At 44.5% G+C, this 18,159-nt stretch overlaps 1 protein-coding gene across 2 annotated transcripts in view; it reads right to left on the bottom strand.

The window, feature by feature from the left end:
- Positions 1-8,476: 8,476 nt before the first annotated feature.
- POLR3F (RNA polymerase III subunit F) overlaps positions 8,477-18,159 on the bottom strand; it is a 34,299-nt gene continuing 24,616 nt past the window's right edge. The window contains exons 8-9 of one of the 2 annotated variants that reach the window (XM_053313598.1): positions 17,589-17,780; positions 8,477-8,921 (exon numbers count right to left, since the gene is read on the bottom strand). In XM_053313598.1, coding sequence (XP_053169573.1) covers positions 8,844-8,921; positions 17,589-17,780 — 270 coding nt within the window. In that variant the 3' untranslated portion in view covers positions 8,477-8,843. The remainder of the gene's footprint in view (positions 8,922-17,588; positions 17,781-18,159) is intronic. The other variant, XM_053313599.1, reaches the window with a different exon arrangement.

Raw genomic sequence — 18,159 nt, 5'->3', positions numbered from 1 at the left:
CCCCTCTCCCTCTCTCTCTCTCTCACTGGCCACACTGCATTCATGCAAAGTTCAACTATTGACATCGCATTGACATTGCATGCCCATGACATCAGGGGCATATGGCTTCCATAGTTGGAACTGTGCAGGTGCACAGTTCAACAGTCCGGCGAGAGAGAGAAGCACACTGACCAGCCAGAGAGGAGAGGCCCAGCCACAGCACCCGCTGCCACCACACGGGGGGCAAAGATAAAAACTGGCAGTGGGGCAAGGACAGGAGTGGCGGCAGGGGGGGCAAGGGCGGTCTGGTCTGCTTCAGGGCCCTCTGGGCCAAGGGACATTTGTCCTTGTTTGTCCAATAGGCACTACACCCATGCAATAATTCAGGGCGAAATAACTTTTGAAATGTCCCATTATGAAGTTGTAAGATCTAATGTCCGACTAATTTACACACACACACACACACACACACTCCAGGGGCATTACTTATGATCACTGAAAAGCAGAGAGTGGCAAGGAGTATTTTCTGTTTCTTTCACAACTCTACTGCAGAATTAATAATCAGAGGACTTTATGTTTTGTGGAATGAACAAAGCATTTTGAATTGGTTTCTATGCCCAGTTAGTCTCCCATTAAACAAAAATTGGAATCCAATTAAAAATGGGCAAAATGCTTAATATATTTCACGTTTTGAAAGGAAACAGAAACTGGAGAGCCCAGGCTTCACTTACATATCTATATAATTATTTATCTTAGCCAGCTGCATGGCAGACCGGAAGCGGAAGGGTGGGCGGTCAGGCGGTGGCTGCAATGGGGAGGTGGCGGTAGGCCCGGCTGCGACTGTGCTGCCTTATTGTAATATTAGTTTTATTTAGTTTTGTAACTAAAGAAATAATACTGTTTATAAGTGTTGCACACCACTAAGAAACTCTAATGAAAAGATGCTCAAATTTCAAAAATGAAATATATGTGGGAGCGCCCTGTGATAAATAATCCTTTAAAATGTCAGGGCTTATAAATTCACAATTAATCCCTTTTGAACAATTTCCTTCACCCTCCAGCAGGTCATTGGTGTAATATATTAAAAATATTGTGGGTGTTAAAGGAGATTAAAAGCTGTAGCATACAAAAAAATTAAAAACCCAGAAAATTTATCACTCACCATAAGTGAACAATTATTAAAACGGCTCTCATCCTGTGTGACAGTTGGAAGGCTACTCTACATATGAGGTGAAGGCCCGAGAGCATAGCGAACAGAGCATAGTGAACAGGGATAGCAAACAGGACGTAGGAGTTTTGCAGGAGTTTAGCGGGAAGTGTGCGGGGGAGCCTGGAACGAGCCCCTGAAATTGTGATCACAATTGCGATCACAAGGAGCCTGGTGGAGAAGAGAACGTAAGTACATATCCCTCCCTCATATCCCTCATATTCTTGGGAAAGGCTGTTTGGACAGTTAAATAGCTGACCATTACAGCTGAGACCTATCCTAACAAAATATCTAATAAACGGACAATAAGCTCCCTAAATACTGTAAAGAGCTAACTAAAACAGTATGAAGATAGAAGGTCAGCAGGGGAAGGGGCACTTCCCAGTGTATTGCACAGAGTGCCACATGTATGACTATTTGCCCCATGGGCAGAAGTCGTGGGTGTGTTCTCGGTGCAAGGAGCTCCTGGCTCTCAGGGAACAAATCCGTTCCCTCGAGACCAAGGTGGCGGATCTGGAGAAGCTCAGAGAGACAGAGAGGCATGTGGACGAGACCTTCAGGGATGTGATAGAGGCATCCCACTCCAGGGCCGGTAGCTCCTCTGCTGTCAGGGAGAATGAAGGTCTTGGGCAAGGAGGACATCAGTCTGAGGAAGAGGGAAATGCTCCTTTAGAAGGGACCCCTTCCGTGGATGATGAGCCCATATCCTCTCGCACAGGGGATACTCCTCTGGGGGGTGGGGGCCTCCTTGTAGTTGGTGATTCGATCATTAGGGGGATAGAGAGATGGGTTTGTGACCCGCGTGTTGACCGCACGGTGACTTGCCTGCCTGGTGCGAAGGTTGCGGACATTACGCAGCGTCTAGACAGGTTCCTAGGCAGTGCTGGGGAGGAGACAGCTGTCGTGGTGCACGTCGGCACCAACGACGTGGGGAAATGCAGTCGGGAGGTCCTGGAAGCCAAATTTAGGCTGATAGGTAGCATTTTGAAGTCCAGGACCCCCAAGGTAGCATTCTCAGAAATGCTACCTGTTCCACACGCAAGTACAGTGAGACAGGCAGAGCTGAGGGGTTTCAATGCGTGGATGAGACGGTGGTGCCGGGAGGAGGGGTTTAGATTTGTTAGGCACTGGGACACATTTTGGGGCAAGCAAGGCCTGTACAAAAGGGACGGGCTGCACTTGAACCAAGAAGGAACCAGACTGCTGGCGCTTAAAATGAAAGAGGTTGCAGAGCAGCTTTTAAAATGACACTTGGGGAACAGCCAATGGGAGTTGGGCAGTATCCCGTTTGGCAAAAGCCATCCTTTAAAGTGTGAGGCTGCAAAGAATGCAAATAAAACAGAAGGGGATGGAGCAAAACCGCATAAAGAGCAGATGGGAGCCTGTGCCAGCAGGTCAAAGAGTCAAAAGAGTAGCATACATCAGGGGAGAGATTCAGCGTATAGGGGCTTGTATGCCAATGCCAGAAGCCTCCGAACCAAGATGGGTGAGCTGGAGTGCTTGGTTGCTAACGCAGAAATAGACATAGTGGGCATAACAGAAACATGGTGGAACAGTGAGAACCAGTGGGACACTGTTATCCCTGGGTATAAACTCTACAGAAAGGACAGGGAGGGGCGCCTTGGAGGAGGGGTAGCACTGTATGTTAAAGAAGGGATAGAATCTAATAAGCTAGAAAACCTAAGTGGACTGGAGTCCTCCACAGAAACCCTGTGGGTGACTATACAAGGTCGGAAAGGAAACGTGCTACTGGGGACGTGCTATCGCCCTCCGGATCAAAATGATGACAGTGACTGGGAGTTGCAGGAGGAAATCAGGGAGGCGTCAAGGAGAGGCAGGGCTGTAATAATGGGTGATTTCAACTACCCACACATAGACTGGGTAAATTCACATTCAAGTCAGGACAAAGAGGTCAAATTTCTAGATATGCTAAATGACTGTGCCCTAGAACAGTTGGTCATGGAACCAACCAGAGAGAAGGCGACCTTAGATCTAATTCTGAGTGACACCCAGGACCTGGTGCGTGATGTCAGTGTCATCGACCCTTTAGGGAACAGTGACCATAGTGCCATCAAATTCAGCATACATGCGGGGAGAGAATCACCAAGGATGTCTAACACGGACATTTTGAATTTCAGAAGAGGAAACTTCTCCAAAATGAGGAGTATGGTGAAAAAAAAGCTGAGGGGGGAAATCAGGAGAGTCACTTCGCTCCAGAGTGCATGGAGTTTACTCAAAACCACAATACTAGAAGCCCAGTTAGATTGTATTACCAAAAGGAGGAAAGGTACCACTAAGTCCAGGAGGATGCCAGCATGGCTAACGGGTACCATCAAGGAAGCCATAAAAGGGAAGAAGACTTCCTTCCGAAATTGGAAGGCCTGTCCAAACGAAGAGAAAAAAAGGAACACAAACTCTGGCAAAAGAAATGCAAGGTGACAATAAGGGAGGCAAAAAGAGAGTTTGAAGAACATTTAGCCAAAAGTATCAAGGGGAATAACAAAAACTTCTTTAAGTACATCAGAAGCAGGAAACCTGCCAGGGAGGCGGTTGGGCCATTAGACAATGAGGGAGTGAAAGGGATTATTAAGGAGGATATGGAGGTTGCAGAGAAACTGAATGAGTTCTTTGCATCTGTCTTCACGGCAGAGGATACTGAGCATATACCTGTTCCTGAACCAGGCTTCTTAGGGATGGAGGCTAAAGAGCTGAGTCAGATAGTAGTGACAAGGGATGATGTTCTAAACTGTCTGGAAAAACTGAAAGCTAACAAATCACCAGGGCCGGATGGCATCCATCCAAGAGTCCTCAAAGAACTCAAATGTGAAATTGCCGACCTTCTTGCTAAAATATTTAACTTATTAAATATTTAAAATATTAAAATATTTAACCGCCTTGGGGTTATCTTTTTAACGAAAGGCGGTATATAAATGCAAAAATAAATAAATAAATAAACTTATCCCTGAAATCGGCCTCTGTACCAGAGGACTGGAGAGTGGCAAATGTAACACCGATTTTCAAAAAGGGATCCAGGGGAGATCCGGGAAATTACAGGCCAGTTAGCCTAACATCCGTTCCAGGCAAATTGATGGAAAGCATCCTCAAGGATAAAATTGTAAAGCACCTAGAAGAACAGGCCCTGCTCGGAGTGAGCCAGCATGGCTTCCGCAAAGGTAAATCTTGCCTCACCAACCTTTTGGACTTCTTTGAGAGTGTCAACAAGTGTGTGGATCAAGGTGATCCAGTTGACATAGTCTACCTGGACTTCCAAAAAGCTTTTGACAAAGTTCCTCATCAAAGGCTCCTGAGGAAACTTAGCTGTCATGGGATAAAGGGACAAGTACATGTGTGGATTGCTAACTGGTTGAAAGACAGGAAACAGAGGGTAGGTATAAATGGAGAGTTTTCACAATGGAGGGAAGTAAGAAGTGGGGTCCCCCAGGGATCTGTACTGGGACCGGTGCTTTTTAATGTATTCATAAATGATCTAGAAGCAGGGGTAAGCAGCGACGTGGCCAAATTTGCAGATGATACCAAACTCTTCCGGGTAGTGAAATCTCAAACGGATTGTGAGCAGCTCCAAAAGGATCTCTCCAACCTGGGGGAGTGGGCGACAAAATGGCAAATGCAGTTCAATGTTAGCAAGTGTAAAGTGATGCGCATTGGGACGAAAAACCCCAACTTCAAGTATATGCTGATGGGATCCAAGCTGTCGGTGACGGACCAGGAGAGGGATCTTGGGGTTGTGGTTGACAGCTCGTTGAAAGTGTCGACTCAATGTGCGGCAGCTGTGAAAAAGGCAAATTCCATGCTAGGGGTCATTAGGAAGGGGATTGAAAATAAAACGGCTAACATTATAATGCCCTTATACAAAACTATGGTGCGACCACACTTGGAGTACTGCGTACAGTTCTGGTCACCACATCTTAAAAAGGACATCGTTGAACTGGAGAAGGTACAGAAAAGGGCAACCAAGATGATCAGGGGACTAGAGCACCTTTCCTATGAGGCAAGACTACAACACCTGGGGCTTTTTAGTTTAGAAAAAAGACGACTGCGGGGAGACATGATAGAGGTCTATAAAATCATGCATGGTGTGGAGAAAGTGGAGAGAGAGAGATTCTTTTCCCTCTCACACAACACTAGAACCAGGGGTCACTCCATGAAATTGATTGCCAGAAGGTCTAGGACCAACAAACGGAAGTACTTTTTCACACAACGCGTGATCCACTTGTGGAACTCTCTGCCACAGGATGTGGTGACAGCCAACAACCTGGATGGCTTTAAGAGGGGTTTGGATGACTTCAAGGAGCAGAGGTCTATCAATGGCTACTAGTCGGAGGGCTGTAGGCCACCTCCTGCCTCAAGGGCAGGGTGCCTCTGAGTACCAGTTGCAGGGGAGTAATGGCAGGTGAGAGGGCATGCCCTCAACTCCTGACTGTAGGCTCCCAATGGCATCTGCTGGGCCACTGTGTGAAACAGGATGCTGGACTAGATGGGCCTTGGGCCTGATCCAGCAGGGCTGTTCTTATGTTCAAACATACTAAGATACTGTGCAACGTTATGCATGCAGTGGAATGTAATGTTTGAAAAGTTGCAAAAGTGCATAAAGTGCACCAGCAGAGTTGTGTGACAGTGCAGTCATAGGAACATAGGAAACTGCCATATACTGTGTAAGACCATTGGTCTATCTTGCTCAGTGTTGTCTTCACAGACTGGCAGCGGCTTCTCCAAGGTTGCAGGCAGGTATCTCTCTCAGCCCTATCTTGGAGAAATCAGGGAGGGAACTTGAAACCTTCTGCTTTTTCCAGAGTGGCTTCATCCCCTGAGGGGAATATCTTGCAGTGCTCACACATCAAGTCTCCCATTCAGATGCAACCAGGGCAGACCCTGCTTAGCTATGGGGACAAATCATGCTTGCTACCTCAAGACCAGCTCTCCTCTCCATTATGCATATATTGTTGGAGGTGGCTCAGGACTTTATGGAGGCCATGACAACCATGGTGCTATCTCAATATGTAATTGATCTACCCAGTGTTGCAGGTCATATTCTGGACATTGCATTCTTGACTGGGTAGGAGGATGATCTGACAACATGTCTTGTTGATGTCCTTGTCACTGGCAGAACATTTCCTTCATGAATATTTCCATAGGCATCTGCCCTCAGATGTCTATGGATTCCAGAGACCCCTCAGGGAATTTACAGCTGACATGGCTGGTGTTTCTCTTGAAGCCTTTTTGCTCTGTATTCCAAGAGAATACTTGGACAGTTGATACAATCACTCCCAAGCATCCTCTGCTGCTAGACAGAGTATGTCTCCTTTCTTTGCCAGGGAGCTGGAGAAATGAGCTAGGGAGAATCAGAATGAAGAAAACTCACAGCAAATTCTGTCACACAAAAGCGAGAGCTCATTATTGAGGCTACTCTGTAGTGGTATTGGTGGTGAAGAAATGATAACTGTCACTGCTGTGCCCACTGGTGCTGCTGAGAATGGGCTCCTTCAGTCTCCCCTCTGAGTTACGTGGCTGAACTTTCAGCTGCCTGCAGTGACATTTGCTAAATCCTTTAAAGATAAAGTTGCTTATATCTGGTCTGACCCCAACACCATACATTTGGCAGTACAGGCCACAGTGAGTTTGTGAACCGCCTGGAGTCAAGTGGCATATACATTTAATAAATACACAAAATATGTCCAATCTAGTTCAGTTCTGTTAGATTAATTTCAGTTATAGCATTCCAAGGCTATGGATAAGCTGCTTTGGAAGGGGAGAATACAGCCACTACATGGTTGCTCAAAACTTGCCCTTTCTGGCTAATAATATCTAATATTACGCTGCTGGCAGCTCTTTTATTCTTGTCAGTGGCCCAGAGCCTAGGTTTATAATAAATCCTTGAGATATTGTCTTATGAGGTTTGAGAGCCCTTATCCTGTCTTATAAAGTTTTGTTTTAGCTTTCAGCATGTTCTTACAGTTCTTTCCCAGCAAAGGTGTACAGATGCTTCACATGATCTTGCCTGCTTTGTGAGCTACCCAAGAGTGCTGGAAGTCAGCGTCAGTCATTGCTGCCGCCTAGATCTCCCAGGTAGCAAGAGTGACAGATGCTTGCTGCCTGCTGCTCCTGGAGCAGTAGTGGGTTGGAGAAAGTCACCTCAAACAAACAAACAAACCCCCTGCATAGGCACCCCCTCTCCAAAAATGGAGAGGCCTATGTTCAATTCTTGCATATGGTCCCCATCAGAGCTTGTTATTGCCACCTTGGAAGTTGATGCTGAAGGATGGCTATAAATGCACTAGTTGACTTAACTAAATAAATAAGGGCAAGATGTATCACAAGTCATTTGGTGAAGAGGGAAGACAAAAAAGGTAAGAAGAGCACTAGTAAAGTGCTATCTAAAAACTATCTAAAAAACAACACCCTACCCCCCAAATCAAGATGATTCATCTTACTCATATGAAATTCATTATGAGGGAGTTTGAATGAAGGGTAAAATCTACCCAAATTTTAGAGAAATGATCAAACATGCCTGAATTAGAGTAGTTTTAAATGTATTTTAATTCAAATATCATAGTTTTTATAAAGTTATACCACTGACTTTTGCTTTCCATTTATGTTACCACCAGGCTCATATTCTTATAAGGCTCCCATACATTGATCCATCCTTGCCATAGTTCAGTATTCAACTCACTTTCTTCCTAAAAATGGCATGTGAAGGGGCGGGGGTGCCGCCTCTAACATTCCAGCCTTTCAGTTTAAAACATTTTCCACTTCATTTCTCTGAAAATTGGAAGTACTGTATTGTAAACCTTAACCAAGAGATCTCCAGTTCATTCTGAGAAAACATATTGCCTCAATTTTCTAATATAAATGTAGTAATACTACATTTCAACAAGTGTAGCTTTCCCAATCACTTTCTGCATACATAACAAACCAATTTTTGGTCCTCCACAGAGGACTGCTTGAGAGAGTTCAGCAATTTGTTGTGAAAAATAAGTGCCCTGGAGTATAGTGGTAAATGGCCAAACAGGAATTAAACAGGTGCAGCTTTCCCAATCTTTTTCTATATACACTTATGATCCTGTTTTATATTTAGGAATTACATGAAGGTTTGTACTGCACAGCCCTCAAGGATATATTCCTGAAATCAAAAAGTCCTTTTAGAGGGAGGAGAGAACAGTGAAAAATCCCCCCTCCCCCTCATTCCCCTGCTCAACAACACGCTATGTGTAGCTGAGATTCGGAGTCATCCAGCAACGCATTCCTGTTACACAGTTCTAACACTCTGCAAAATGCCAGTCAGTATTATTTTATTTTGTGCAATAAGAAACTTGCTCTGTCTCCTAGTTATGACTCTGACTCCCTGAAGGCTATACAGAGCTTTTTGAGAGGTCTTTTTTCTTGTTGTTGTTTACTTTTTATTTATGCCTGTATATCTCTTGTACAGAAAACAAACATGGAAACAGTTTCAGAATCTCAATCCTGTGGCACACAGCCCTCAAGCCTCAGTAGCGCTCCTTGGAAGGAGAATCAGCATTTTCAAAAATACTTGACTCCATGCCCAGGGTACTTCTTCCCAAGAAGAAAAGGGTCCACTCTTCAACAACTGATTCATCAAACTTAGGTTGCAGGAAACTAGTTGATGGTTATTATTTTGCTGTTAAAATTCTAGCCATTCCATCATATAAATACAGTTTGAGGGAGCTATCTCACCGCCTTCATGGCAGTCATCGAAAACCTAAAGGAGAAAGTTAGGAACAACTTGTTAGTGGATCCTATTGTTATAAGATTGATTCAGCCTGTGCAGCACTGTCACTGTACACATTTCTCAAGGCTGAAAAGCAGTAATGTGCAGAAAACTACTTTGAATGTAGTTGAATTGTGATGACTACCCCTTTATGAAAAGTAGTTCAAGTTATATAGCTAAACATGTAAAACAAGTAGAAGTAACTACTTTCATCTATTAGGAAAAAACTGTTATTCAAACAATGAATTACTTATTAGCATATGTAAATCTTCATATACCAACAGAAACACCAGACCACTTACTAAGAATACAGCCATGGCAATCCCCTTTCCAGTCTACAGCTAGTTGCTAGCAGCATACTCAGTGTGTGGCATTTCTAAGGCTGCACTCAGAATATTCGAGTGTTTCTCCCTTTATCTGAAGACTGTTTAATTTATACCCATGTATGCCCTGTGTTGGAACTCCATAGGTCAGCTGTTGAAGATGAAGAAGCATCTTCAATTGGAAGCATCTTGTTTGTTCCTTCTTTCTTCTCTAAGAATACATTTCTAGTGTGTTTTACTTTCACTTGACATATTTAGCACTTTGATTTGGCACAATTCTTTGACTTGGCATATTTCATCTTGGAGTAACATTGCTGCACATCTGAAAGCCATCTCATTCTACAGTTGCTGTTGGCATCGTGACATGAAACTCACAGACCAAACCATGAAAGATAGAAACATGCTTTTTTCACAGGTAGGTTTCATGTCAATCAATGAGTGAGTGAGTCCCAAGCAGAGGTTTCCATGGATATAATTTCAATTCTTTCCATCCTGCAACCAACTTGAACGTTACTTTAAGTTTTCTAGATACCAACATTCTGTAAAAGGATGGTCACCCCCAAATCTCATTGGCTGACATACTGAGCAAGAGTAAATCAGCCTAGTAACATTCCATTTGTGCAATTTGTGAAAAATCACAAATTTGCAAATTGTGCCATACAAGAATAAACCCATTGGCTATAATTGGCTTCCTCTTGTGTGACACAATTTGTGCAAATTTTGAATTTGCACAACTTATGCAAATTACACAAAGACAGCATTAGTAGGTTGATGTATTCTTGTGCATTGTGTCAGCCTTCAGCATGCAGAGCTGGGGGTGAAAACCAGCCAAAAAGAACTCCACTGGTTATGCTTTACAGTTCTCAACTAGGTAATTTAAAATGCATCATAACATAATTAAAGCCTATTATTGAAAGTGATCCATGTCTAAAAGAAGGCACAGGAGGGACACTACTGTTATCATACCACCAAAACTGAAATTCCTGCCTACAAACCACAAAGCCTTCTCATCTAATTTACAATGAGGCAAAAGGCCATGTAGCAAACCTATATGCCAACTATGTCTTTAATCCACGAAAGTAATGCTGTGTGCAGACCAAATGTATTTTGGTAGACCATCTACCAGAAACATGGCATCTATACCTGTGCATCCACCAATGTGGCATACTGCATATCATGCACCAAGTGGTCCTTGGCCATCTGCACAGAGCACTGGCCTTCAGAGAATAACTAAGTGGTCACAAATTTGATATCAAAAGCAACAATACCAAGAAGCCAGTCAGTTATCATTTCACTCTACAGAGACACAGCATCACAGCCCTGAGAGTAACTGCTCTAAAAAAGCTATGTCCTAGTGGACATATGGAATGGAAAACAGCTGAGCAGGAGTGCATTTAAAAAAATGGATACTAACAACCAAGGACTTAATAGATTATGGTTTCCTTTCACACTACAAGATTTCCACTTAGTGGCCCACATCTTCTGCAGCACTATGAAGGTGAAAGATGGGCTCTACCCTCACAGAACTACTGTGGAATAGTGTGCTGCAGCATTGCTTCACAGCCCAGTGTGGGTGGATGGAGCAATTTTCATTGCTTTCCCTGCAAAAGCCCTGTTCACTGCCAGAAATATGTTCCTGAGGGTCACACAGCCCTCGGGGACATATTTATGCAAGTGGAAAGGGCTGCTATCAGGAGGGGAGAGAAGCAAAAAATAGCCTGTACTGTGAAGAGCAATGTTGCAGTGCAGCTATTCTATAGCAGCTCTATGGTAATCAGACTTTGAAGCAGTTGAGAGTGTATGATATTTCACTGGAAAAGGTGAGAGTATGCAACACCAAAATTAAGCTGAAAGCTAAAGTGATTAATCATATTTAAATATGTCCTACCAGTGCTGTGATGAACTCTTGCAGGGGGAGTGTGGAGGAACAGCTATCCCACCATGCTACCTTGGGTGACAGATCCCACCACTGCCACCACATGTGGAGGAACAGCTATCTATTCCTCCAAACTTTTTTACTGCTGCCACCAAGAGAACTTTTGGTATGGCTGGGTAAATAGCCCTTCACATTTATCAAAATGTGATATCATGTTTATGTGATATATTTTTATCATGTGATATATGTTATGTTAAATGTTAACATAATGTTATATTGTATATTATGTTGTTATGTTGTATATTATTTGTATATTGTATATTGTATATTATTTGTATATTGTATATTTGTATATTATTATATGTTATGTTGTATATTATGTTGTAATATTGTATATTATGTTGTAAATGTTATGTTAAACATTTTAAATATGTTAAAATGTGATATATGTTTATCAAAAAATCAATAGCCCTTCACATTTATCAAAAATTTCAACAACAAAACAAAACCAAAAACAAACCTCAGCAATGTGGAAAGGCTTATAGGTGTGGGGTGGAGACAATCAACAAGCTTCTAATTTTTTAACAAGAAATTTTACTTTAGAAAAATTGGTTCAATTAAAACATTTCTTTTACAGAAAAAACACAAACTCAAAACAGTTACTTACAGAGCAGGTCAGGAAAAATAAAAAGCTGGAGAAATGTAATCACTACCTGCCTCTATACAGGTAGAGATATGTAATCACTACCTGCCTCTTGTACTCAGAGGACTCAGAGTGTGCTTTCTTTACTTGCTTGCTGGGCAGACTCTTTGTTCTGAGTATGGCACAGGTCTGGGGCTCAATCCAGCCTGGCTCTTCCTTTTCTTCAGTGATTTCAGCTTGAAGGCTTTTCTTCTTGTTGTTGTTTACTCTCTGCAGACTACCAAATTCTGCTGCCAGGTCTCTCCCTCAGAACTCTCTCCCAGGACTCACTACTGGGACTCTGTTGACTTCACTTTTCAGGATTCTGACTCTTGAACTCCTTAGTCCTCTCCGGCAGACTCTTGTTGACTTCCCTCCTAGGACTCTGTCTTCTTCAACCTTCAGCTCAGACTCTGTCTAGCAGACTTGACTTCTCTGACTTCCAAGACTCTCTCTTGGACTCCTTAGTTCTCTCTCCAGCAGACTCTTGACTCATCTTCCAGACCTCTGACTCTGAGGACTTTCTCTGAGGATTCCGTCTTCCCTCTCTATACACTCCCAATTTATGCAGTTTCTCTGCCCATCAGTTCCTCAGCCCAGCCAATCAGAACAAAAAATCCCTCTTTTTAAAATTATCCTTTCCCTTCAAAAACCAACTGTCAAATGCTAAACCTAATGTGAAACTACAGAAAAACAAGACTGAACATTTGACCCTACCAGCCTTCTCCATGCACAGGAATTTGCAACCACAGAATTCTATTTATAATAATGAAGTTTTGGGAATATAATACAATACAATTAATTTATCAGGGTTTATTTACCAGAAGAGGTTTGGGAATATCAATACATGATATAATACAGGGCCTATAATACAGGGGCATTGTTCCTTCACATGGAATAAGAATGCTTTTTAGGCCATGCAATTCCTATAATTATAGGGATAAAGGACAAACTAAAGCACATCAGCAAAATGGAGGATAGCTTGTTTTTCCTCTCATCAATACTCTTCGGTCAAATCTGGCTGAGGGATTTGGGACCTCTTGAAAAATGATGACTTGAATAACTTGCCATGAAAGAGAAGCTGACAGCAGCTATAAGTAGATTGAAGAATATAAGCATATTCAGCAATAGAACAACAGCTCAGTGGCTGAGCAGAGAGTAATTCAGTCTGTGGTAACCAGAGCAATGATTGACATGACAATGATCTCTCATTCATAAAGCTGAACAGGACTCAAGCACAGAAAATAATTATTCTGCTCCCAACAGAATCTTTTTATATTTGTTTTAATTTGCCCTGGGTGAGATAATCTTAGGATTAGGCTTGTTTCCGAAACGTTTCGAAGGCCATTATGGAGGCCTCTGAAACGTTTCGGCTCCAGGGGCCGTTTCAGTGCTTCGGCACCGGCGGGGGGTAGTCCTTTAAGGGCGGTGGAGGGTGCACTTAGCCCTCCCGCCACATATCCCCTGCCGGCGCTCCGTCACTGTTAAGCCCCTCGGGGCGACAGCGTTCCTCCCTGTCGCCTCGTTTCTGTCATCGGCCGGAAGTGGCCGGAAGAAGCAAGCGCGCGTGCGCTCGTTGCAGGCGTGCACGCGCCCATCTGCCGTGCAGGTGCGCGCGCTTGCTTCTTCTGGCCACTTCCGGCCGATGACAGAAACGGGGCGGCAGGGAGGAACGCTGCCGCCCCGAGGGGCTTAACAGTGATGGAGCTTATCCAAGATCTTTTTCATATGCGGCGGGAGGGGTAAGTGCACCCTCCCCCGCCCTTAAAGGACCTTCCGCCGGTGCCGAAGGAACTTCGTGCACATCCCTACTTAGGATGTGTCTGGGCTTAACTGGAGATGGGGAGACAGCGGTCGTGTCCACTGACTGTGAGGCAGTCATTCTGGTCGTGGTGGGGAACAGAAGAAGAAACGTTAGCAGGTCAGTGGGCTGTTACAGGGGAAGGGGACTTGGAAATCTAAAAGCTGTCTCCCCTTCTGGCTGTCCTGCCAGCTCTTTGACCTTAGGGAGCAGTGCCGATCATCCATGGAACCTCACTTTGCTCCTCTGTAATGCCAGGTTGGTCCAGAACAAATCAGAAACCATCCATGATTTGATTCTGGATGAAGGTGCTGACCTGGTATATATTACAGAGACCTGGCTGGTGGAGGCTGGGGGCCCAGTGTGGTCCCAGCTTCTTCCTCCAGGCTACTCTGTTGAGGAGTGGGTGAGGGACCGTAGGCGGGGATGTGGAGTGGCTGTGGTCTATAAGAATAACCTTTCCCTTACCAGGATCTCCGTTAGAGTGTCGGACCATATCGAATGTGTGAACTTAATTCTGGGGACCAGGGATAGACTGGGACTTCTGTTGGTGCACCGATCACCCCGCTGCTCAACGGAGTCCCTAACTGAGTTGATGGACTTGGTCTCGGACTTGGTGTTGGAGTCCCCCAGGCTTGTGGTGCTGGGGGACTTCAATGTTCACTTTGGGACCAATTTGTCCGGTGCGGCTCAGGAGTTCATAGTGGCCATGAGGACTATGGGCCTATCCCAAGTGGTCTCAGGGTTGACGCACATTGCTTGTCACATGCTTGATTTGGTCTTTCAGTCTGATCAGGGTGCTGTTCCGTGGGTGGGGAATCCTGTGATTTCCCCATTGTCATGGACGGTTAGGTTGGACTCACAATCACTTCCCACCTTCGCAGGGGCAAGGGACCTATTAGAATGATCCACCTGAGAAGGTTATTGGATCCAACAGGATTTCAAGAAGCCTTGGGGGGATTTAGTGTTGGCTCTGCTGGTGATCATGTTGATGCCCTCCCTGGTGAAGAATTGGAACAGCAAACTCACTGGGGCAGTAGACATGATTGCTCCTAAGCGTCCTCTTCGACCTGCTTCAAAACTGGCTCCTTAGTATACGGAAGAACTATGGGGGCTGAAGCGGTGACTGGAGAGCAAGTGGAGAAAGACTCAGCTTGAATCCGACAACATAGAGTCTTGGAAGTCAGAGATTGCAACATAGAGCTCATTTGAAGACCTACGCTCAGGCGATACATGCGGCAAAGAAGCAATTCTTTTCTGCCCGTATTGCATCCGCAAGTTCATGTCCGGCGGAGTTGTTCAGGGTTGTGAGAGGGCTAGTATGTGCCCCTCCTCCCTTGAATCAGAATACTGAACCATCAATTACCCGCTGTGATGTGTTTAATGAATTCTTTGTGGACAAAATCTCTCGTATTCGGGCCGACTTAGACTCCGTCTCCACAATTACTTCAGTGTCTGATGTGGAGGTGTCCAGCGACTCCTCTTGTGCAATTAGGTTGGATCAGTTCCAGTTTGTGACTCCTGAGAATGTGGACAAGCTGATTGGAATGGTGTGGCCTACCACCTGTTCTCTTGACCCTTGTCCGACATGGCTTATATTATCTGGCAGGGGAGTTGTTGTAGAAGGCCTGGTAGAGATTATAAATGCATCTCTGAGGGAAGGTAGGATGCCTACTTGTCTTAAGGAGGCAATTATTAGACTGCTTCTGAAGAAGGTTACCCTGGATCCCTCGGACTTGAACAACTACAGGCCTGTTTCCAACCTTTTGTGGCTGGGCAAGATAATTGAGAGGGTGGTAGCCTCCTAGTTCCAGACAGTCTTGGATGAAACTGATTATCTTGACCCATTTCAAACTGGCTTCCGGGCTGGCTATGGGGTGGAGACTGCCTTGGTCGGCCTGATGGATGATCTCCAATTGGCAATTGACAGAGGAAGTTTGACTCTGTTGGTCCTTCTGGACCTCTTGGCGGCTTTCGATACGATCGACCATAGTATCTTTCTGGAGCATCTGAGGGGGTTGGGAGTTGGAGGCACTGCTTTGCAGTGGTTCCGCTCCTACCTCTCAGGCAGGTTCCAGATGGTGTCCCTTGGAGACTGCTGTTCTTCAAAATCTGAACTCTTGTATGGTGTGCCCCAGGGCTCCATATTGTCTCCAGTGTTGTTTAACATCTACATGAAACTGCTGGGAGAGATCATCAGGAGATTTGGTGCAGGGTGCTATCAGTATGCAGATGACACCCAAATCTATTTCTCCATGTCAGCATCATCGGGAGAGGGCATAACCTCCCTAAATGCCTGCCTGGAGTCGGTGATGGGCTGGATGAGGGATAACAAACAGACTGAATCCGGCTAAGACGGAGGTACTCATTATGAGGGGTCGGAACTCGAGAGATGATTTTGATCTGCCTGTTCTGGATGAGGTCACACTTCCCCAGAAGGAACAGGTACGCAGTGTAGGGGTGCTTCTGGATCCAAGCCTCTCCCTGGTCTCCCAGGTTGAGGCGGTGGCCAGAAGTGCCTTCTATCAGCTTCGGCTGATACGCCAGCTGCATCCGTTTCTTGAGGTGAATGACCCTAAAACAATGGTACATCTGCTGGTAACCTCCAGACTGGATCACTGTAATGCGCTCTATGTGGAGCTGCCCTTGTACGTAGTCCAGAAACTACAGTTGGTCCAGAATGCGGCAGCCAGGCTGGTCTCTGGGTCATCTCGGAGAGACCATATTACTCCTGTATTGAAGGAGCTACACTGGCTGCCGATATGTTTCTGGGCAAAATACAAGGTGCTGGTTATAACCTATAAAGCCCTAAACAGTTTGGGCCCTGGGTATTTAAGAGAACGCCTTCTTCGGCATGAACCCCACCGCCCACTGAGATCTGCTGGAGAGGTCCGTCTGCAGCTGCCACCGGCTCGTCTGGTGGCCACTAAGGGATGGGCCTTCTCCGCTGCTGCCCCAAGGTTTTGGAATGTGCTCCCTAGTGAAATAAAAGCCTCCCTATCTCTGACAGCTTTTAAAAAGTCTTTAAAAACACATCTCTTCACCCAGGCTTTTAATTAATGTTGTTTTAATGGTTTTAATGCTGTTTTAAAATATATTTTTTAAAAAACTTAAATTATAGTGTGTGTGTGTGTGTGTGTGTGTGTGTGTGTGTGTGTCCCCCACCTCATTTTTGTCTTAACGAATGTTTGTTTTTATTCTGTTGTAAACCGCCCATAGACGTAAGTTTTGGGCGGTATAAAAATGTTTTACTACATAAATAAATAAATAAAATAAAATAAAATAAAATAAACATACATGACAAAATTGTGGAGGAGCTTGGTAAATTCTTACTTTCCAAAGACAATGCCATTTCAAGCCTGAACAGCTATTCACACATTAAACAGTGCTTTGTCAAGTATAATCCATCTTTCCAAGAGCACTGCATTTGTAAAATTATTCAGTTTGGTAGGACAAATTCTCACACTAGAAAAGTGTAAGATTTCAGACATTTTGAAAACATGATTATTTTGAGAACATTCTTTCACTCTTAAAACATGTGCCAAAACAATTGAGATTCAACCAGAAGGCCCCTCAGCACAATCCCAATACACACAACTTTGGTTGAATGAAAGTCAGTTCCTGCCTCCTAGGATTTTGTCAGGCTATAGGATTTATTATGTATGCTAGTCAGTTCTGTAGACTTATTTGGGTGACCTAATGTGAAAGAGTTACCTTAAGTGGCGCAGTGGGGAAATGCTTGACTAACAAGCAGAAGGTTGCCGGTTCGAATCCCCACTAGTACTATATTGGGCAGCAGTGATATAGGAAGATGCTGAAAGGCAGGCAACGGTAATCCCCTCCACAAGGCTCTGTGGGCACCAGGAGTCAAAATCATCTTGATGGCACACTTTACCTTTACCTAATGTGAAAGGAGCCTGCATGTGTCCCATCAATTAAATATCTGGCATCATATTATTCCTGAGAGAAAACTTACTGGACAGAGCCCACAAGGTGTCCGAACTAAACCAGTAGGCTGTATGATTGGGTTGACTGCTCTGTATAGTTTCATATGCCCATCAACACTGCCAACTGTTCCTTCTTTTGCAGCAATGATAGTCATTTCCACCTTTCCATCATATATTAATGTGTTTAGAATGGTTTCAATATCTTCCATTGACAATTCCACCTAAACAAAGTCAAAAAAACAAACAATAGAATTGCTCTGTAACACAGGACGATATGTATACAGATACAAGATACTTGACCCTGTACAAGGTTTCCTAGAGCAGGGCTTCTTAACGGGCCCCCAAATGTTGTTGGACTACAACTCCCATCATCCTCAGCCACAAAGGCCATGTCTGGGGATGATGGGAGTTGTAGTCCAACAACATCTGGGCACCCAAGGTTAAGAAACTCTGCCCTAGAGCACTGTTCTTCATTGTGTGATACCAGTGGTAGCCCCTGGCTTGACTCTCCCCCCCCGCCCCCATTCCTGCCACCTCTAGTCCCCCTGAGCCACCACAACTCACTCTCTTGCTTCCCTTCTCCTCCTCCCATCATGCATG

Source organism: Hemicordylus capensis, chromosome 4 (genome assembly GCF_027244095.1).
Source record: "Hemicordylus capensis ecotype Gifberg chromosome 4, rHemCap1.1.pri, whole genome shotgun sequence".
NCBI classification, from domain to species: Eukaryota; Metazoa; Chordata; class Lepidosauria; order Squamata; family Cordylidae; genus Hemicordylus; species Hemicordylus capensis.
The sequence above is the reverse complement of the archived record's forward strand: the minus strand, read 5'-3'. Positions and strand labels throughout refer to the sequence as shown.